Source organism: Acinonyx jubatus, chromosome C1 (assembly GCF_027475565.1).
Source record: "Acinonyx jubatus isolate Ajub_Pintada_27869175 chromosome C1, VMU_Ajub_asm_v1.0, whole genome shotgun sequence".
Classification (NCBI taxonomy): Eukaryota; Metazoa; Chordata; class Mammalia; order Carnivora; family Felidae; genus Acinonyx; species Acinonyx jubatus.
Window position 1 is genome coordinate 173,897,628 of NC_069381.1, and position 23,335 is coordinate 173,920,962.

Here is a 23,335-nt window from a genome sequence, read left to right on the forward strand (position 1 = left end):
CTTTCAGAGACTAAACAGGTGCTTTCTGATGCTCAGCAGGTACTTAAAGAAGGGTCTCAAGTTACCTGGTATATGATACAACCATTTATAAATGCTGTGAAGTTTTACAGTTAATTAAGTAGTATTTTGTAATGGATTATCCAGCTTTATTAATTTATTTTTTAAATTGGCATAGTTTGGCACTGTGACAGTAATGCACTTAGTGTTCTAAAATTGGTGATGCAGCTCCTTAAACACTTACTTCCAAGGGTAGGGATAGCCATAGACTTATATGGCAGCCTACTCACTATGTTAGTGAAGAGCCTCGTGGTTTCTGCTTACCTAAAAATAGCATCTCCACTGACAGTCTCACTTTCCTAAACCTAAGCTGAAATTTTACTATTAGTGGGTTTTTTTTAAACAGGTTAATATAAATACATCTGTTTCTAGTTGTTCCATGTAAGAGACTATAGGGCTTGTATTTTAAATAACTTGACCAAGGTCCCGTAGTTAGTAGTGGAGCTGGGATTTAAATCATGTCAGTCTGGCTCTATCCTGTATTCTTAACAATTCTCTATATTATCTTTAAAGGTAAAAAGTAGGAGCGTTTTCCTTGCCTTCTATCTCCTCAATCTCTCTCTTTTCTCTGGTATTTTTTTTCTAGGATCCTTCATCATTTTCTGTCTCCTCTTCATACATTTGTAAAATAGAGAAAGCATAAAAATAATTGGTTTGATTGTAGATAGGTTCTCTAAACAAGAATGGAAATAAAGTATTGCAATCAGTGTCAAAGAGTAAAAGACGGTTTTTAATTGAGAAATGAAAATTCAGATTGACTTCACAGCCCACTCAGAATAAAGATATAAACTAGTCACTTCTCTACATGAAGAGCTGGCTAAAAAGGACAAACAGCTAAAAGAAAATCACAATATGAAGAATTTTTAAATGTTAAAAGAAATTTTTAAAAGTCTAAAGAAGATAGGGTTGAACAGAGATCAGTATTTATGCTGTATGTCTGTGACAGTAAGGCATATGCTCATTCATGAAGCTTTTATGAATGCTAATTTTTCCTTAAAATAGAGTTGTAGAAAGAGAGACTGAGAACATCAATGTAATATATGCTTCAGTATTTCATTTAAGGTTAATGTTCAAGGCATGGTTATCAGCAAGTATATAACTCTTGAGACCATAAGATGAAAATCCATTTTGTTTTTTTATAACGCTTGTATATAGCCAGACCCCTGGAACCACAGTCATTGTTGACAATGCACATTAATTCTGTAATTATTTATTATAATTGCAGATTTATCTAAGTGGATTTCTTCCAAAGCAAGATGCAGACCACTCTTTTACAAGTCTTTCAACCCCAGAAAGGACTTTTATCTTTATAAACAGTCGACCAGTACATCAAAAAGACATATTAAAGGTAATCTATTTTGGGAAAAAAATATTGCTTGGATCAGAAATGAAAACTAGCCCTGTCATTTGTCAGCTTATTATGAGGACTACTTCTAAGGATTTGCTCTAAAATATAAAGAAAAGAAAAAGAGATACAGTAATATTTTTTAAGCATTGAGCTAGGTGTCTTACATAGGACTTCACAACAATTCTGTGATGAACTGTTATCCTCATTTATAGTGAAGAAACTGAAATGTTAGTGACTTTCTTAGCCCACTGTAGCCAGGAAGTAACAGAGTTTGGATTTGAAGCCTGGATTTTGATAACATCCATGACACTATGATCTTTTAACCATGAGGCCAGTTACATTGAATATTTGTACTTCCTAATGAATATACTTGTATTTCATGCAAGTTCAAGGGCTCTAAATGAGTAGTACCATTTAGATACTGCTTTTCCTAACAAGAAGTTACATCCACTCAGTTTCTCAGCTGACTGTACTTCTTTTGGTTGTATTTAAGGATGGCAATACTATCCTTATATACATGGTATTTTTATTTCTAGCTAATCCGACATTATTACAGTCTGAAGTGCCTAAAGGAATCCACTCGTTTGTATCCCATTTTCTTTCTGAAAATTGATGTTCCTACAGCTGATGTGGATGTAAATTTAACACCAGATAAAAGTCAAGTATTATTACAGAATAAGGTAATTTTGGATAATTTTTTAAAATTTATGTTATTTATAATCTTATGCAGCTCTAACCATTTTCATGTGTGAGAGTTTTTATGTATTTTTAAATATTTTAAATCTAGCTTATTTATTATTTTCATAATTTTCTGTAACATTTGTTAATTTATATTTTTAGGAATCTGTTTTAATTGCTCTTGAAAATCTGATGACGACTTGTTACGGATCACTACCTGGTACAAATGAAAATAATAAAACAGATGTTTCCTCAGCTGACATGGTTGTTAGTAATACAACAGAAACAGATGTGCTTTTTAATAAGATGGAATCATCTGGAAATAATTATCCAAATGTTGATACTTCAGCCATTCCTTTCCAAAATGATGTGCATAATGATAAATCTGGGAAAAACACTAATTATTGTTTAAGTCATCAGCTACATGTTGATGACCATTATGATGATCATTTTAATAGTGAAAATTCTAACATTAATAAGAACACTAGAAATACATTTCAGGAGATCCCAGTGAATAATTTATCATGTGAGGATGCTCAGAAGGAATGTAGTGAAACTTGTTTTGTAGATGCTGTTAAGCACACCCAATCAGAAAATGGCAATAAAAGCAATAGAGATGAGAGTGGGAAAAATAAGGAAGCAGCAGGTCCTGAGAAGTCTTTGGAAATCTGTGCAGATGACTGGAGCAAGGGAAATACACTTAAAAATTCAATGGGAGAAAACATTGAACCTGTGAAAATTTTAGTGCCTCAAGAAAGTTCACCGTGTAAATTAAGTAATAATACTTCTCCAAGCCCTGAACAAAAGAATCTCAGTGAAGGTTCCTGTAACAAAAAATCAAATGTGGTAGACAACAAATCTGGACAGCTTACAGCTTATGACTTAATTAGCAATCGAGTAATCAAGAAACCCATGTCAGCAAGTGCCCTTTTTGTTCAAGATCATCGTGCTCAGTTTCTCACAGAAAAGCTGGAGGATGCAACAGTACAAATTGAAGAACTGTGGAAGACATTGAGTGAAGAGGAAAAACTGAAGTAAGTTTCCAGAGCTTGCATGTGACCTGATGCTGAGATATTTCCATTCTATATGACTCACTGGGTTAAAAAAAAAAAATTAAACTTCTTATTTATGGAAAAGCAGAATGGAAAATACCTTTTGGTTTGGCTAGAGTACCAATTTTGGCATCACTTTTTTAAATTTAGAGGTTTTTAGTTTTTTGTTTTGTTTTTTGTTTTTGCTACAAGCCTTAACTACTGTCTTATTATTGAAATTTGAAGTTCAAGGTTTTCCATTCTTCTTAATTTAAAACTACTATTTTCTTCTGTTTCTTATTTTATGTTAAACAATCTTTCTATGACAGGATTTTCTCTTTTTAAAGCTTATGCATTAAAACATCTGTAGCAGTGGCGGTTTTAAGAAATATCTTGACCATTCCCCTTTTTAAATTGGTCTTCAAAATATGTAACACAGTATAAAAATTACAATATTTTTGCAGATTCGGTTTAGTGGAGTTAATGCTATCCCTCTTCAGTATAATTCAAGGATTCCTTCTAAAATCTTTTATTTATTTGTTGGCAACTAATAAACTGTGGTGAGGTTTTTTGGTAGGTAAATAAGTGGTTTGATCTGTCTTTGATTAAAATAACTACATATTACGTGCCACCTTTAGATCAGATGATCTAAATAAATATCATAAAATAATATGATGAGTGTTTATAGTTGACTGAGGGCACTTACTATAAATACAGAGTACTATGTCTTAAGTGATCTAGCCCACCAGAAAATGAAAGAGTGGAATTATACTTCCAATTATGTATTCGTATTTGGGGCATATCAATATTACATGAAACATCTGGAAAACAATTTAAATGCAACTTACCATTTAGATCGACAAATTATGTGGATACTAGATCAGTTTTTTGTTTTGTTTTTTTACTTTTTCATTAACTTATTCAATCTTACCCTCAATTTAAAAGAATAATGATTAACACCAGTAGGCAAAGCCTCCATAAATTAGCTTCTCTCTTTACTTTTTATTTATTTTTTCTTTCTTTTTTGGTGGGGATGGTTGTATTTTTTCTTTTCCCAGACATACACAAAAATAGACTAAGCAGACAATGAACCCATACCTTGTTTCACGAACCATCATCTCGTGGTCCGTTTCGTTTCATCTGTACCTCTATGCACTTCACTTTTCCTTTTTACCATTATTATTCTGAAGCACATCCTAGGATAGTATCATATATTTCATAAACATTTTAGCATGTATAATAAGATACTCTTATTTTAAATATAGCCCTACTACACTCATAATAATTTTTAAAACAAGAATTGCTTAATATCCCCAAATATTCAGTGTTTGGATTTCTGATTACTTCATAAATATCAAATTTTTAAGTTTGTTTATTTAAATCAGGCTGCAAATAAGGTTCACACATTGTGATTGTCTTTAGTTTTATCTAAGTGATACAGGCATTTTAAAGATCAGTGCATTTAACTTTAGTACAGCAGGCCCACAAAAGTTGAATTGCATTGACCAGCAGAGAGATGATGAATTGAGTATTATCTGAGAATAGGGAAAAAAGGCATAGATGCTTCCCTTTCCTGGAAGGTAGTGACAGTATAACAGCTTAGAATAGCCATTCCCTTACAACCCAACAGCAGGTATTGTTCCTGTTGACTTTTGGGGAGTGTGTGTCAGCATTGTTTCTTTTTGTAGGCCTCAAGGTAGAAGATTATGGTTAATAGAACTCATCTAAAAATATGTTTATCATCAGACAGTATTCTGGAATCCAGAATCTTCTCTGTCTTACTGCCATCAGGTAGACAAAAGAGGCAGTGTTGGTCAAGAGCAGACCTCTGGAACTACACCAGGTTTTAATTTGAGTTTCTTTCTCTGCTGACTTTTTCTAAAAATGTGTGGGCAGTATCTCTTGGGTTGTTGGAAGGATTAAATAAGATTTTGTGTGTTATAAGAAAAATGGCACATAGTAAATAATTGTTCATGATCTTACTCAGTTTTTAACCTGTGAACAGAAAACTTGTTACTGACATTATTTTTCACTTGCTTAATCAAGATTAATTTGGAGGCCAGAAATAGAAGAAAATACAGGTATTTTGGAATCAGAGAGCTACAGTGTGTCACAAAATGTTGTGTTACAATCTTCCAGGGCCAGGGGTTTTGGGACCATGAGGGCTGTGTCCAAAATTATGATTAGTGAGAAAGTAGAGCAAAAATGAGATCACACTCAGCAATCACAGTAACTACCACTTTTTTGTAGTATTTACTTTGGAATTCTTTCCGTGATCCTAAATTCTGTAAGAAGTGCTAAGGGATATCAGAGTAGACTCCTCTTCTATGGATAAGAGACTTCTATGGACTTTCCATCTATCCTCTCTTCATTTTTTGTCCTATTCCTTCTGTTTCTTTCCCTTCTTCTTCTCTTCCTCCTTTCCCTTCCCTTCTTTTTCTTATTGTTTCTTTCCCTTACTTCTTCCTTCTCTTCCTCCTTTCCCTTCCTTTTCCCTTCTCCTTTTCTTCTTCCTCCTTCCCTCCTTTCCTTCCTGTCTTTAGTTAGAGTATTTATTAAAGACATTCTGCATACAAGGACCTATGTACTCTAGCTAATCATTTCAGATACAGTGATAAATAAAATATACATGATGCAGTATAGTGAGGAAGACACAAACAGTAATGATAGAAGACAATGAGTTTTAAAATAAACACAAGGAGTTATGAAAATACTTAGCAGTTGGGCTTAATGTCATCTATGAGACAGGAAATGAATGATTCCCTGAATAGAAATTAATCAGAAAGGTGTAGGGAATTTTCTAGATAAAATGGTACATAAGGCTCAGAAGCTAGAAGGAAAATAGTGTTATTGAGGAAATAAAAGATGCCACTTTGACAAGAACAGAATATGAGAGAGTATAGTAAAGTAAGTGGAGGGAAGGCAGGCCAGATTATGGAAGGTTCTGTAAGCCATAACACAGAGTTTGAATAAGGTCTAGGATCAGGGTTTTTCTGCTGAGAGCATAGGACAGACTTTGGAGTAGGGGTACTTCATTTTTTAGTTCTTCCTTTCTGGATATATTTTCCTTTGCTTTTTTTTCCTTTCCTTTCTTCTCCTTTCATTTCTAAATATGGATTAGAAACCATATTTAGACCATGTGCCCTGTCACCGGGGTTTCAGTCAATTGATGTTAATTTGAACTTTTCATTTGTAGTAGCTATGAACATATTTTTACCTAAAATAAAAAATAATAATATTTAGTTGGAGTATTGAAAATGATATACATAATTACAGGTAACCTGTAGTTACAAAAACATTTGAATTGATTACTGGTCAAATCAGAATTAATATTTTCCATTCAGGTTACTGAATCCCTTAATGACATTAAGTCAAAGGTAGCAGCTGTTTTTACTTAACATTTACTTAATATTCCTTTGGACATAGCTTTTTATATTTCCCAAGGAACTAATTAAATTGACTTCTTGAGTAAATCACAAGATTAGTACCATATGTGAAAATTTACACATTATAATTAATTACAAATGGTGACCTTCATCTTGAACTCATTTTTCACTGTAAGGGAAAAATCTTGAATTCAAATATCCAAGAGCTAAAAATACTTATTTTTATAGTACCTATTGAAAATAAACTGTCAAAAATTGTGTGTTTTGTATAGCTAATCCAGAACTTCAGATTCTAAGTAGAAGTAGGAAAAAATTAGGTACAGAATTTTATGAGTATAGCCTGGTAAGTAACCAGAGATAATTTTTTTTTAATCTAGTTTACAGCGAAACAAGGTCTTTCTTAACTTCCTATCCAGCTAACATTCCTGCATTTAACAAACATGTACTGAGTACAAACTACACAATATGTTGTAGTCTCTTATCTCTTAGTCTCACCTTTAACATTTAATATAGTTCTCCCAAGAATATCATTACTTGCTAACACATATCTAAATTTCTCCTTTAAAATGTTTCATGTATATTACCTACAATAGAACTTAGCCAGTTTCTTAAGAGTTACTTAAGATTAGAAATAATGTTAATTCTCCAGTCTCAAATTTAAAACTGCATTTAAAATTTTTTTAGTAAAGTTGCTTAAATAATTACCAACCTGTAGTCAGCCATGTTCCCCCATTCATTATAAGATGTATTTCTTGATAGAAAATGATAGCAAACATTTGTAATCCTTTACTGTGGTGCCAAGCATTACTCTGTAAGTACTCGACACATTGTAACTCATTTTATTGCTCACATCAAAACTGTAAAGTAGATGTAGGTTAATTATATATTACAGGCAATTATCCTGAGGCACAGAAAAATTAAATAATTTGCGTAGGTTTACAGAGCTACCAAGTGGCAGAACCAGACCAGAGAGTCTGTCTCCAGGGTCTGTGCTCTTGACTATTACACTTTGCTGGACACCAAAGTTCAGTTCCGGTCTGGGTATGCATTAGAATCACCCATGGAGCCTTTTTTTTTTTTTTTTTAATATAGAACGCTTCACGAATTTGCATGTCATCCTTGCGCAGGGGCCATGCTAATCTTCTCTGTATCGTTCCAATTTTAGTATATGTGCTGCTGAAGCGAGCACCCATGGAGCCTTTTAAAAACAGTGCTGTTCAACCTCAACCTAGGCCTGGACAATTAGAAAATCTGAGAGTAGGACTCCGGCATCTTATTTTTTTAGGAAAGGGTTATATAATCACAATGTTAGACTACCTTTGATTTGCTCTAGAAGTTTCATTTTATTCCTGCTATCATTAACCACCCCCCCCTCCAAAAAAAAGATCTCTAGACATTTTACCCAGTATAATTTTAAAATATTCATTATCTTGTACCTTTGAAATGAACTAAATTAAATGGTTTGGATGTGTTGAGTTTATTTGAATTTATTTTTTCACTGATGACTCTAAAATGAGAAACAAATAGCAACTGAAAAAATTAATATTTAAGTATGAATCATTATAAATTTAATCATAAAATTTTTATTTTGCATGCTATCATAGTGAATTTTAATTTTACTAGTGTCTATTTAGTACATGGAGTATTAAAGTGTATGCATTTTCTTACATAGTGCTCAGGGAATTGTTTATTCCATGTTGATATTACAGTAAATGTGTAAGGAACTCTTCAGATGTCGAATTGACTATTTTATTTAGTTACATCTTTAAAAAAATTGTTTTAATGTTTATTTTATATTTTGAGAGACAGCATGAGCAGGGGAGGAGGGACACAGAGAGCAGGAGACACAGAATCCGAAACAGGCTCCAGGCTCTGAGCTGTCAGCCCAGAGCACAACATGGGGCTTGAACCCACAAACCATGAAATCATGACCTGAGCCAAAGGTGGATGCTTAACCAACTGAGCCACCCAGGCACCCTCTAAAAAAACCTTTTTTTAGAGAGTAAGAGAGAGAGAGAGAGAGAGGGAGAACAACGAAGAGAGGGGCAGAGGGAGGGAGAGACAGAATCTTAAGTAGGCTCCGTGGTCAGCGCAGAGCCTGATGGAAGACTTGTACCGGCGACCCTGCAATCATGACCTGAGCCAAGATCAAGTGTCAGACACTCAATTGACTGAGCCACCCAGAAGCCCTGAGAATTATATTAAAAGATCCTTTTTCTTTTTTACCTACATAGTTACCATTTTTTGGGGCTCATCATTTTTTCCTATAGATCAGAATTTCTATCTGGTATCAGCCCTTAACAGTGCAATTATTGTTGGCAAAAGATTCTAAGCTTTTATCTGAAAATGTTTGTATCATCTTCATTTTCGAAAGACCTGTTGGCTTTGTAGCATTGAAGTCTATATTCTGTTGGCACTTAAAAGATGTTATTCACTGTCATTTGGCTTTACATTGCTTCTGATGAGAATTTATATCCATCTTTTGTTGTATTCTTTTTTGTATTGTCTTTTTTTCCCCTCTCAGTGCTTTCAGAATTTCGTGTTTATCTTTGGTTCTGAGCAATTTCATTTTCATATGCCTAGCCGTGGACTTTGTATTTATCCTGCTTAGGGTTCACTGACCTTCTTGGATCTGTAATAAAAGGTTTCATTTATACAAATTACAACATCCATGCTATAATTTCTTCAATTTTTTTTCCCCTCACTATTATGGTTTTTATCCGGGACTCCCAATTACATATATGTGAGGTTGTTGTGCCATAGGCCACTGAGATTTTTTTTTTTAATCTTCATTATTTCTTTCCATTGTTCAGATTGGATCACTTCTACTGATCTGTCTTCAAGTTTGCTAACCCTTCTTTTGCCATCCCTGATCTGCTAAGCCTGCCCAGGGAATTTTTCATTTCAAATACTGTGTTTTTTAGTTCTAGAATTTCCATTTCCATTTGGTTCTTTGTAACGTCCCTTCTCTGTTTAGATTCCCCTTCTTTTCTCTCATTATGATCTTCTTTTGCCTTAAGTCCTTAAATATTTATTAAAACCTAATTTTAAAAAAAAATTTTTCTTTTTTGCAAATTCCAACATCTGAGTGAATGATCTTGAGGTTGGTTTTACTGACCACTTTTTCTCTTGACTGTGACTCTCATTTTCTTGTTTTATTGCTTGAATGGTAACTTTTGATTATATAATGGACATTGTGGGTGATCTGTTGAAGAAACTGTAGGTTTTGTTATCTTCTTCTGAAGTGTATTCATGTTTTTTTCTACCAAGCATTTAAATTACTGACAGATCATGTTGAGCTTGTGGAGGCTGTTTTATATATCCTTAGAGAGAGAGTTTAAATTTGGCCCTTAATCCTAGGGCAAATCCTAGCTTCCTTAGTTCTAAGACATAATTTTTTCCTTACCCTGGCCCTACTCCAGTTTTAATTTAAAATCCATAGTGTTTACTAAGCTATCTAATTATGTAGAATTCAAACTCGAAACTCCATTTACCCTGGAGTGGTAGTCACTAAAATCTCTTTTTAGCTCATTTAACATTCTAGCAGTTGTTTTCCTCTGGGTTGCCACAAATGGGATTTTCTCCTTCAATTTCCATTTGTTTTGGAAGCAAGGAACTCTGTTCTGGTGATTCAAGCTAATAAGAGTGCAACTTATAATATTATGTGATATAAAAATAATAAAAATCATAAAAAATTTTTTTAAAGTGCAGCTTATTTCTTGAGTTTTTGCCACTTCCCCTTAATGCTGGGGGCTGTCTTCTGTGTAACATCTGTATAAATATGGATATCTTTTTTTTTTTAACTTTATTTTGGGAAAGAGAGAAAGCGTAAGCTGGGGAGGGGCAGAGAGAGAGAATCCCAAGCAGGCTCCCCACTTGCAGAGCCCAACATGAGGCTCAAACCCCAAACCGTGAGATCATGACCTGAGTCAAAGTTGGACACTTGACCAACTGAACCACCCAGGCACCTCTGGATCTCTTTTTTCAAATGTCGAATTTATTCCAATATCTGCCTGTTTTTGGTTGCTCTTCATGCCTATTTTAAATGGTTGTTTTCTGTATTTTGTGCAGAGTTTATCATAATTATGTACGGGAAGTTCTTTCATCATTATCAGATTTAGAATACCAGAGCTTTACTTTTTATAAAATTTACTTCAGATGATTAATATATTTCTGATTATGGCCTCATTAGTTATATTTTATCTTTATTCATAGATATGAAGAGAAGGCTACTAAAGATTTGGAACGATACAATAAGCAAATCAAGAGAGCCATTGAACAAGAGTCACAAATGCCATTAAAAGATGGCAGAAAAAAGATAAAGCCCACCAGTGCATGGCATTTGGCACAGAAGCACAAATTGAAAACTTCATTATCGAATCAGCCAAAACTTGAAGACCTTTTTCAGTGCCAAATTGAAAAAAGAAAGAACCAAAATGTTAAAATAGTTCAGATCCCCTTTTCTATGGAAAACTTAAAAAAAAATTTTGAGAAACAAAAATTTGACTTAGAAGAGAAGGACGAATTTTGCTTGATCCACAATCTCAAGTTTCCTGATGGGTGGCTAATTACATCCAAAACAGAGGTAATGTTATTAAATCCTTACAGAGTAGAAGAAGCCCTCCTATTTAAAAGACTTATTGAGAATCATAAACTTCCTGCAGAGCCACTGGAAAAGCCAATTATATTAACAGAGAGGTATGGTGAAATAATATAATTCTTTTTTTTAACTCTCAAAACATTTATCAATCCATACTAGATTAGAAATTGAAAGTAACAAGTTGGAAGTGTTTCTAGTAGGGAAAAGTTTCCTAGTAGGAAAAAGATTTATTTAAAGAAATCTTTTTAAAATTTGATTTTCTAATCTTTAATGGAATTGTTTTTAAATTACTCATTTTAGAGTATGCTAGATAGTTTACTTCTGCAATTAATAAATAACCTCAATTCTTCTGTACACAGTGACTTTCCTAAGGGTAATTTTGAAGTTAGGTTGCCATGACTCTCTTTCATTGTACACTCTTTTAACATTTTAAACATATACCAAAATTGAATTATACAATGAATGCCTTGATCAACAATTATCAAGATTTTCCCACATTTGTCTACTTATCCTTTCAAATGTATATGTATGCTGTGTGTATATGTATGTGTGTTGTGTGTATGTGTACATACATATTTTCTTTCCTAAGTATTTTTTAGGCAGTTCCCACCCAAACATCTTTCAGTATCTTTCTCTTAAAAATGACTTACCTAAAGGGCTTTGGAAAGAGACAAGGGATGATCAGCTGCTTTCTTTGGCCTCTGGAAAGACATGATAACTGGCTGGAATGGTCATGCTTTGTATGTACTGATCAAAACAGTACATAACAGGTATCCAGCATCGAGAGGAGACCAATACCTCTGTTCAGGATCCAGTCTCCCTTCTCTACTTACACTTTCTCCTTCCCCTTCTTAGCTGTATGCATGGCTGCCCAGTCAGAGAATATGTTTCCAAACTCTGTCTCTTTGAGCCCAGGTAATTGAACTGGACCATTGAGATGTGAATAGACATGTTTACAAGTTCCGTGTTACTGTCTTACAGACAAAGCCAAAAAAATATAAAAATGACTTACCTAACTACAGTTCCTATCTTTCACAATATTAATTCCTTGAAAGCGTTCTTCATGGTCTCAAAATGTCTTTTTTTATAGTTTGTTTTTTTTAATTTTTTTTAATGCTTATTTATTTTGAGAGAGAAAGACAGTGTGAGTGGGGGAGGGGCAGAGAGAGAAGGAAACAGAATCTGAAGCAGGCTCCAGGCTCCAAGCATAGAGTCCAACACAGGGCTCCAACTCACTAACCGCAAGATCGTGCCCTGAGCCGAAGTCAGACACCCAACTGACTGAGCCACCCAAACACCCCTCTTTTTTATAGTTTTTAATGTATCAAGTTTAATTTTTATCTAAACAAGGTCCAGCCATCACATTTTGTTATGTCTCTTAAATCTCTTCTAAATATCACACCATTAACTTATTGTTGATAACAGTCATTTGTTCATTAGATTATCCTGTTATCTCAGTTTGACCCTTTGCTTCCTTAAGGTGGTGTTTAACTTGTTTCTCTCTCTCCCATATTTAAACAGAAGACAGCCCGAGAGGATTGAATAGATTTAAATTATCCTTTTTAGTATCACAGTTCAATAGGTTGTGCTATGTGCTTTGTATTTCATCACATCAAAAGGCACTTATCACTGGGTTCAGCCATTGACAGCCTACTTTTATACCTTAAAATTCCCTATCAACCTTTCCATTTAATGGATTCATCCATTGATGATTGTTTCCTGAACTGATTTTATTATACTTTGCAAAATGGGGTATTTCCCTTTTATCCTACATGAGCAAAGTATTTTCTGTAAAAGAGACTAATAACTATTAACATTTGCCTTTTTTATATTTAATACCTCTTTTTTAGTCTGACACAGGAGAGAATCTTATGTATGATAAAGGAGATTAAAAACCTGAAATTAGAAAGATATTGAGGATTTGTTCTCTAGGACACATCACTAGGTAATTGTTTCAGAACTCCCAAGAATAAATTACAACAAAATCTTTTATACAATATATTAAAACGCTTGTGTTAAAAACCCTGCCACCAGAAGAAAAAATAGGGCCAGGACACAGGAAAACATTTGTCCCAAGGCTACCTTTTTTAATTAAGGCCATGGTAATCACATTCACTAAAATCCAGCATAGTATTCTTTCATAGTAGAATCCTTTCGTAGTATTCTTTTAAGATTGGCTTAGGAAACTGTTGAAGAATTAGAAAAAGAATTAATACAGATTTGGGGTATATTAAACAGTTCAGAAATCTGATCGTACTTTCTCTTTTCTCCCCTTAAAAAGAGCTAGAGTGTATCTGAAATTTTAAACTTGATTGCTTTTCTAAATGGTATTTGTGAACTTTCATTTAAAGTTCAAAATTCATTTTGTGTGCTTGTACAAATTATATGTTTTAAAAAATATTTTCCTGTTACATTCTGTTTTTCAAAACCAAATACATTAAAAATTATTTTTGGAGGCCCATACTAGCCTGAAAAAAAGCTTTCTTATTTGAACATGAACTGCAACAAAGCTGAATTCAAAATTGTTTTCACCCTTCTTATCAAATGTGACATCCCCACCACAATGAATGTAAGTTTTTCATAACTGTGTCAAAGACAGGGTAGTTATGGGCTGGGCTTAGTTTTCTCACTATGGTTCTTTTTTTTTTTTTTTTTTTATGTTTATTTTTTGAGAGAAAGAGAGAGCCAGAGCTCGAGCAGGGGAGGGGCAGAGAGAGAGGAAGACACAGAATCCAAAGCAGGCTCCAGGCTCTGAGCTGTCAGCACAGAGCCTAACACGGGGCTCAGACCCAGGAGCTGTGCGATCATGACCTGAGCCGAAGTCGGCTGCTCAACCGACTGAGCCACCCAGGCACCCCTCTCACTATGGTTGTAATGCAGGAATGGAGTAATTTAGATTTCTATAAAATAAAAAATAAGAGCTCAATAATAGCAATAACAATGGCTAATGTTTGTTGAGGACTTACAAGAGCTTTACTAAACCCTTTGATTTTCACAACAACCTTATGATACAATAATATAGCTATGGCATTATTTATAAAGTTTTCAATTGTATGATTTGAGAGAGCACAGTTTTTGATTTCACATTTAGTTTGTCATGTTCTGAAAAATAGAAACTGTCTTTTATGACTAGTCTTCCTCCTTTCTGTTCACGGTATACAGTAGGTCTTCTAAAGATACAGAAATGTAAAAAAATAAAGTTTCTTACAGGGTTAGTTATATCTTTGTATTTTGGTTACTGATGATTTTTAGAGGGCCCTTGGGTTAACTTTTTCCCATAAATCCTCTTATTTAATTTTACATATTTAATAAGTTAAAAGACCATTAATTTCTTTTTCAGTCTTTTTAATGGATCTCATTACTTAGAGATTTTATGTAAAATGACCACAGATGATCAGAGACACAGTGGATCAACTTACCTGTCTGATCCTCGTCTTACAGCAAATGGTTTCAAGATAAAATTAATACCAGGTATGATAATGTGATTTAATATTTCCTGACTTGGAAATAAGTCTTGTTCCAGAAGTTACATTTGAGTTTCATAATGTACATATCATGGTATATTTTTATTTCATGAAAAGTACAGCGTCAGCTATGTATGTAAAAAGTCATATTTCAAAAAGGTCACTTCTGTTGGAAACAAGCAACCTTGGCATCTCTTTCAGTATATTACCTGGCATTTGTGTTTTCATAACTAATCGAGTAGTTTCATTGTAATGTTTGACCTCTTTTGTCACAAAATGCAAACTGCCTACTTTGTTTAAATTATTTAATACTCCTTTAGATGGGAAAGATATACGTAGTATATTGGAAAGGTCTAACAAAAGTGGACCTCTCTTACCTTTTTAAAAGGATTTTTACTTGTTTTGCCAGTTGGGTTTGTAACATCAGCAATCTTACTATTTGGAGAGTGAGTGATTTGATTCCATTGCTTTGCTAAAAAGACTGTGATAAAACTATTTACTTTGTGTGGCAATTCACTGGGTGGAGAGAAAAGTAAATCCTTCTGGCTAGGAGACTTCAGTTTTCCTGGTTGGCCTTTCTCTCTTCTTTCATAGCTTCCATATTTAACTTTTTTCTGCCCTAACTTCCTATGTTCATCTTGTCCTACTACTTTCCCTTCATCTGGTATCAAAGGTGCTGCGCAGAGTCATCCCACTGTCCCTTCTCCTGTTTGTCCCTAAAGCTGTCATGACCAAGGTGTAGAAAAATAAAGTTCAACCAAAACAGTGTTGAAAATTTTTACAGGAATGTTTTACTGAGACATAAAAAGAATATAAGTAAAAACAATATACAAAACTATGAAATTAGATATATGCAGAAAATGTTTTGGTGCAACAAACTTTAACTTCATTGACTTTTGCAGTTTTAGGAACACCTACCGTGAAATTTCTTACCTTCTACCTCAGTCTGGATATTTAGATTTGGAGTGAAAAGCTAGTCCAAATCTCAACTCTGCCATTTAAAGGGTTTTCTTGGGAAAGTCATTTGGCCTCAATATTTTCTCATTATAACAACTAATAATTATTGAATAATTATAATGTACAGGGCATGATTCTAAATATTAAATGTATTAATTTAATCTTCCTAATAGCCCTATGAAGTATGTTCTATTGCTGTCTCCATTTTATAGATGGAAAAATCAAGGCACAATGAAGTTTGCTTAAAGATACACGGTTAGTGGTAGAACAAGGATTTAAACCCAAGCATCTTTATAGGCTACCTTTTAACTAATTTATTATATTGCTTCTTTTAAAGTGGAGATATTTACTTTATAAAGTAGTTAGCACTTAACTAGGTACTTACAGGAATCAATACGCGTAGTATTTGACAGTGGTAGGTGTTTGAATATTCTCTTTTCTTGCCATCTTCCAGTACCCCTTTCTGAAAGGACTTGTCCTCATTTCTTTTAGTCATAGAAATCTTTCTTCCTTGGGACCCCTAACATCTTTTTAAATTATTTGAAGTGTGAAGCTAGGGGTGTGTGTATGTATATATGTAGTTAAATATTTTTTTCTTAATCTATTTTTCTGATTAACTATGTGGTATTGCTGGCAGGTGCCATTTTTTTTTTTCATGAAAGATGTTATCACAGCAATTTTTTTTTTTTTTTTGCATTTCCCATCCCTGAAATGCAGCCAAATCAACACCAAACACCAAGCCATCTTGCATACCTATAAAACTGATTTGAGGATTAACACAGCAATCTGCACAACTTGAACCACAGAACTCCGCAGGTTCACAGCAATTTTTTTTTTAAGTTAGGAGAGCCAACTTTTTATTTTTTTATTTTTTTATTTTTGAGTTACCCGGTAAGTTTCTATCTGACAGATGCTTTCAGCTCTTAGCTTTGTGGAAGTGTTTTTTAAGGCCTTTGGAATACCAGGTACCTTGCATGGCACCAGAGATAAAAATGACTAAGACTTATCTGCAAACTGACTTGATTTGATTGGAATTAACTTTACTTAGATTGTCATCAGCATTATTTATCTTACCAATAACAAACACATCAGATTAAAAACTCTCATGTTCTTTTTTAAGCCCTTTTTTTCCCTTCATTAATTTTTATGTCATGTTTTCCTAAAGACCACTTCTTTTTTTAGAGTTTGTTGTCTTAGACTAACTTTGGATAAACAGTTTGCCAGTTGTCAGAAAACATCGTTGAATAAAGATAAAGACATTTAAAAAAGAGGAAGAGTAATACATCTGGCTTTGAGGGAAGATTCTGAATGTGATCCTAAGAATTTTGCTTGTTAATGGGAATAGCGTTTTGTTTTACATCAACAAGAATTCCATATTTTAGGAGGTGAAAACTTGTCGGGGCACCTGGGTGGCTCAGTCGGTTAAGCATCCATCTGACTCTTGATTTCGGCTCAGGTTATGATCTCACAACTCGTGGGTTTGAGTCCCAAGATGGGCTAAGTTTCCTATATCTGTTTCAAATCTAGAAATTAAAATATTGCTTAATTTCCTCATCTGTTGCCAAATACTTTATTCACATCCACAAGTAATTCTGTGAAATGTGTATTATTTTCCAGGGCAAATGTAGTAAGTATTAGACTTTTCAGTCTAATCATAGCATAAAAGGTACAGAACCAGCGTAGTGGAAAGTCTCTTAGCTGATGTTTTTGTAATTTACTTATCTGTATATATGTGTAAAAATATGTGAACTAGAATATTCTGCTTCTTCCTCTTTGCCTACCTAAACCCTGTATCAAGTCCCATTTAAATTCCCCTTTTATTTCCCTTCATTCAACTCTTGTGTTTTATCCCTTAATGTTTAATTATAGATCTTCTTCTGTTACTCTATAGTTGTTTCCAAGGAGGAACATAGGATGCCTCCTCTATTATACCACCACTGCATCTTATCCAGGTCAAGGAACTGATCTGTAACTGGAAGCAGATTAGGTATAGGATCACTGACATGTCAGGATCTGAAACTCTTCAAGCTACATCACTCCTTTTTTTTTTTATCTATTGATAGCTACCACTTATCCAACATTGGACTGTCTCATTTTCTTTACTTCTAGGTAACCATGGTATGAAATTCAATATTAACAGTGTTACACAGAGCCAAAGAAGACAATCTCTGCTATTTTGCAGCATTTTAAAATGCATTCTAAAGCCAAATTTGATCCTTTGGAATTTATATTGTTATGGGTATTTTACCCCATTATATATCCAATCTAGTTTTTAGTTTTATTTTAATCACTAAATTAAAGTAGTTTAATAAATAATGTCAGTTTTAAATATTGTTTTACTAAAATATTTTAAAACATTTAAAACATTTAAAACATTAGTATTTCATTTTTTCAAGTTAGTGATATATTAATAAGTTAGTATAGTGGTAATCATTTGTAATATATAAGTGTATCAAGTCAATACTTTGTAAACCATAAATTTGTATAGTGTTTATCAATTATATCTCAATAAAGTTGGAAAAAATAAATTACTATGAATATTTTTATAATTAAGTTAAAATAGTCACAGAGATAATTCAGGCCTTTAAGCTAGATATTAACCTAGTAGAATAGAATTTGAACAGCAACAGTTGTTAAAACACTTAAATCAATTTTATTTTAATAAATATCATGGGACTCCATATTCTCTCCAAAGTAGGAAGTGTTCTACACAAATGGAGAGAACAGAAGTGCAATAACAGAGATACAAAGCACATGTGGTGTCTATGAGCACTTATGACTTAATGTGAAATCCTATGGGAAATTATCATTTGTTCTCCAACTAAGGAACAAAACTTTGTCCTGACTATATTAAATTCTAAGGAAGGTTCACTAAATGTTTTCACAGTGATTTTGTTTTTAATAGGCATTTTCTGGAATATAATTCAAACAAAACTATATCTACATGTGGTTTTATTTATTTTTCTTTTAGGTGTTTCCATTGCTGAAGACTACTTGGAAATAGAAGAAATGGCTAATTGTCTCCCATTCTATGGAGTGATGGACTTAAAAGAAATTCTTAATGCCATATTAAACAAAAATGCAAAGGAAGTTTATGAATGTAGACCTCGTAAAGTGATAAGTTATTTGGAGGTATGCATTATTAGATTATGTAGGTTGTTTAGGTTTTAAGATACTTAACTGTTTATCAATAAAATAGTAAACATTCAAAATAGTAAAGTTTCTGTTAGGTTTATTATATGTTTGCAAGAAGAAATACTACCAAAAAAAGAAAACTTCATTAAAAGTTTCACATCATAAACTGGTTGTAGTAAACTCTATCATGGATCCTTACCGTAACATTATTTCATGAGTACATATTGAGGAAGAGCCCTATGAAGGACACCCTTTATAGTGATGGTTTTTCTGAGGTTTTTTGTTTGTTTGTTTTTGTTTTTTGTTTGGAGTAGTTTTTCTGATTTTTAAGAAAGGATTCAAAATTTCTCCACTTTTACACCAAATACCTGTCTATAAAGGATTTTAAGCCCTGATCTCTTCAAGAGCAAAAAGGGAGAGTGAGTGAAAGATGTAGATTATTGAATAAATGGAAATTTTAGTTTTCTAGGAATATTTACCACAAATAAGAAATATAACAGTGGGTTAAAAAATGAATTCTAAAGTAATAGAGGATGGAAGAAGCTTATAAAGTTTTAAATGTTCAAGTATATGATAGTAGTGGGAAAACAATAGTGATTGTGTTTGAAGTTCTATCCCTTAGGTTTGGTATTTTAAAAACAAACCTGAATGTAAATAAAATCTGTTTTCTCCCTTTTAAAAAAAATGGGCCATTTTTGGTCAGACTCTTACCATGGTGTGTGCCCATTGCATTCTGAGGGTCAGACTTTTGGAAAGTCCACTTTTTACCCTTTCTGAAGATTGTATTCAATAGTATTCAGTGAGTCCTTCAAGAGCTTTGCCTTGTGGAACTTCCTAGCCTATTGTGGGAGCAATTTAACACGGATAGTTTCTAATGGCTTCAAAGGAATCTTTTCTTACGAAAGAGGTAGTATAAACTTAAACGAAGGTTGAAGGAGTTGAGGGGCATGTTTTGGGTATTGACGAACCATGTGGAAAGAAATACGATTTCAAAAATAACAAAAATGGTTGGATATTTAGATATAAATATTTTTACTAATATTATACTTCTCATTACATTAAGGCAATTGTGGATTGATTGTTAAGGAAGAGAGCCTGGGAAAAAAAGAACTTCCATAAGATCTACAGGCATATTTCCATTTAAGTTCAAGCTGAATAAGATGAATCAGAAATAAAAGATAGGAGAATAAAAGAAAAACCAAACAGAGGTACATATAAAAGTGAAGGAACGAAAGAAATTTCAAAATGAGTAATTAGTATCATATTCTCTATAGGGTAATAGTTGCTAGAAGACCATCAGGTATGGCTGCTAGATAGCAATAATAATAGAGAAATAGTCAGGAGAAGACTTGCCAATGGCTGAACAGCAGAGCAGTGGTGAAAAAGTGTAGGCTGCAAGTCACATGGTGTTAAAAAAAGAGAGATTAACTTGTCTGTGTTTCTGTGTTGTTGATGGGAAAGACTGACATAAAAGATTGGAGAGCGGATGTTCCAAAAGAGGCAGGAAGGAAGATGGGATAAAAGATATAAGCTTTAGAAAGGAGAAACTGTTCTCTTAAGAGCAGAAGAGAGGGAAAATGAAAGTAAAAATATTTTGAGGTAAACTTGAGAGAAGTGATGTATGTGATCCATGTGGGAAAGGAGTAGGAAAAGTTATCTGCTGAGAGTGAAGAGGCTGGGGAGGCATTGGGGATTTGAGTGTAGTAGAGAATATCTGAAAATAAGAGTTGTAGGTACTATAAGAAAAGGTTGATTAGAGAAGAATAAGATGTCCAAATGGCATTGAGGACTCATAAGAGCTAACACTGGTATTGGATCCAGCCAGGACAGTTTGGAAATTTTCTAACAGTGCTTGGTACAATTTATCCAGCTGTAGCAATTAGCAAGATGAATATGTAGAACAAGGGGGTGAGTGAGCAAATTTGAACCCATAGTGTATATACAAGAAACTGTGTTATGTCCTAGAGGAATAAATATGGTTCCTAGAGGAACCTAAAGATGAATTAGGTTCTAGTAGGAATCAAAAATGAATGCAGGAAGCTGGAGATAATATCCTTAATGTCTCACTAACTATTCAGGACCTTAAGTAGGGAAAGATAAGAAAGGTGCTGGTGAGGCAGAAAATTAAGGAGGGATTGAGGAGATTACAGGTCAAATTAAAGAAAAGAATAGGTTTAGTTAGAGAGGAGTAGGATGGTTGGAAAGATAAAGGGAAGAGGGTGTGTGGTTGCAGAGAATAATATTAGGCTCACCTTCTTTGAAAAAAAATTTTTAATGTTTATTTTTGAGAGAGAGGGAAAGAGTGTGAGATGAGGAGGGGCAGAGAGAAGAGGGAGACACAGAATCCAAAGCAGGCTCCATGCTCCAAACTGCCAGCCAGACTCAGGGCTCAAACCCATGAACCTTGAGATCATGACCTGAGCTGAAGTTGGACGCTTAACCAGCTGAGCTACCCAGGCACCCTTAGGCTCAAGTTCTTTGAAGTACAAGAATTTTTTTTAAATAAATCTTAAAAGAAGCTAGCTTTGCTAATACTATTTATCCCTAAACGCTCAGTTTTTCCTATCTCAGAAAACAGCATCACCATACTGAAAATGCAGACATTATCCTTGGGTCTATATCCATCATAACTAGTCCACCAGCAAGTCTTGACTCTACCTCCTGCTCGTGTCAGGAGTCTTTAAACCTCCTTCCATCTCCACTGCTATCACCCTTGTCAAAGACTCACCAGTCCGGACTGTAGTAATTGCCTGCAAGACTGCTTCTCTTCTTGACCTGCCTCAAACCATACTTCACACAACAGCAAAACTGATTGTTTTAAAATGTGAAGCAAATATTAGGCTCTTGCTTTAAAACCCCCTGGTTATTTCCCTGTGCATTCATCCTGTCCTAAAGGGTGATCTGGCCCCTACTTAACTCCCTTTCTTGTTTCCCTTTTCTACTTAGTAACTATGCTACACCCACAGTGACCATTCAGTTCTTTCTGTTACTTCTGCCTGAAATGCTTTTCTTACCCCATGATCTTTGCATTATTTCTTATTTAAATTGAAACTTAAATGTCACCTTGAAGAAGCTTTCCCTAACCACACAATCACTCTCTATCTTGTTGCCTAGTTTAATTTTGCACACTATTACTTACTGAAATTTTCTTTGTCTTTTTATGTTTTGTTTCTCTGCACTAGAATAGAATATAAATTTCACAAGAACAAGGATGTTGTTTGTCTTATTCTTCTCTGTGTGTAGAACCTACAATAATGACTAACATAATTTGTGCTTCATATGTGAGTAAATGAGTAATAAAAAGAATATAATCAATTTTCTGCCTTCTCTCTTGCCAGAAATAACAGGTTTTCTGCTTCAGGGTGTATCATGGTAAAATGTATGGCTTTCTCTTCACAGGGAGAAGCAGTGCGTCTATCTAGACAGTTGCCGATGTACTTGTCAAAAGAGGATATCCAAGACATTATGTACAGAATGAAGCACGAATTTGGAAATGAAATTAAAGGGTGTGTTCATGGTCGCCCGTTTTTTCATCATTTAATCCATATTCCAGAAGCTACCTAATTAAATATGTTTAAGAAATTTGTTCCTATTAAAATTGATAATAAAACGAGTCAGTTTTAAACCATCTTTGTATTATCATGTATTAAATGGTTATTTTATAAGTGAGGATTTACTGACTTGCATATTGAAAAAGGATTCGGGGCGCCTGGGTGGCGCAGTCGGTTAAGCGTCCGACTTCAGCCAGGTCACGATCTCGCGGTCTGTGAGTTCGAGCCCCGCGTCAGGCTCTGGGCTGATGGCTCGGAGCCTGGAGTCTGTTTCCGATTCTGTGTCTCCCTCTCTCTCTGCCCCTCCCCCGTTCATGCTCTGTCTCTCTCTGTCCCAAAAATAAATAAATGTTGAAAAAGGATTCAAAAACTGGAAAACTTAAATAAACTAACATTGACTGTTCATTTTATTCTGAAGAACCAGCTGTCATAACAATTATTGGTTGTAAACCCCAAACTCCAAATACCTAGTATTCTTGGGTGGTTGATTTACTAAGGGCTGTGGACTAAATCATGTCCCTAAAATTTATATGTTGAAGTCCTAACCCCTAGTGTGATGGTATTTGGAAATAGGGTCTTTTAGGAGGTAATTAGGTTTAGATGAAGTCATAAGAGTAAGGGCCCTCATGGTAGGATTAGTGCCCTTATAAGATAAGAGACACCAGAGCTTTTGCTCACCCTCTCCTTTTCTCCTACCAACCCCCATGTGAAGATACAGTGAGAAGGTGGCCCTTCATGATCCAGTAATAGAGATCTCACCACAAACCATGCTGACACCTTGATCTTGGACTTCTAGCCTCTAGAACTGTGAGAAAATAAATGTTGTGCTTTTAAGCCACCAGTCTAATGGTATTTTGTTATGGCAGCCTGAGTGGACTTTTACACTGGGTCGGTGCCATGCAGAGAAAAATCACACAGACTGAGCTGGCATATCTGACAGAAGTTATCAATGTTGTTTAAAGTATGATGGGGAGACAGGGAGTGGGAGAAAGTGAGAAAATGAAGTTTAGAGGAAAAGAAGTTTAGCTTTCAAAATCCTGCCATTTACCTCTATTTTGGGGTAACAGTTTAGAAATTGCTGTCTCTTAAATGGAAATTATTGGGTTTTGGGGTCAACATTTGTCAGAG

General features: G+C 34.2%; 1 protein-coding gene and 1 non-coding gene across 5 annotated transcripts in view; one reads left to right on the forward strand and one right to left on the reverse strand.

Moving 5' to 3' along the window:
• Nucleotides 1-22,358, forward strand: part of PMS1 (PMS1 homolog 1, mismatch repair system component) — an 84,880-nt gene extending 62,522 nt beyond the window's left edge. For 2 of the 4 annotated variants that reach the window (XM_015077638.3, XM_053215431.1), the window contains 7 exons: nucleotides 1,283-1,405; nucleotides 1,942-2,085; nucleotides 2,246-3,117; nucleotides 10,716-11,198; nucleotides 14,441-14,571; nucleotides 18,493-18,653; nucleotides 22,056-22,358. In XM_015077638.3, coding sequence (XP_014933124.2) covers nucleotides 1,283-1,405; nucleotides 1,942-2,085; nucleotides 2,246-3,117; nucleotides 10,716-11,198; nucleotides 14,441-14,571; nucleotides 18,493-18,653; nucleotides 22,056-22,220 — 2,079 coding nt within the window. In that variant the 3' untranslated portion in view covers nucleotides 22,221-22,358. The remainder of the gene's footprint in view (nucleotides 1-1,282; nucleotides 1,406-1,941; nucleotides 2,086-2,245; nucleotides 3,118-10,715; nucleotides 11,199-14,440; nucleotides 14,572-18,492; nucleotides 18,654-22,055) is intronic. The other 2 variants (XM_053215432.1, XM_027054767.2) reach the window with 1 other exon arrangement.
• LOC113598416 (U6 spliceosomal RNA) lies at nucleotides 7,583-7,689 on the reverse strand. Its single transcript, XR_003419067.1, has one exon. It is a non-coding gene; the product is annotated as a U6 spliceosomal RNA (small nuclear RNA).
• Nucleotides 22,359-23,335: the final 977 nt, after the last annotated feature.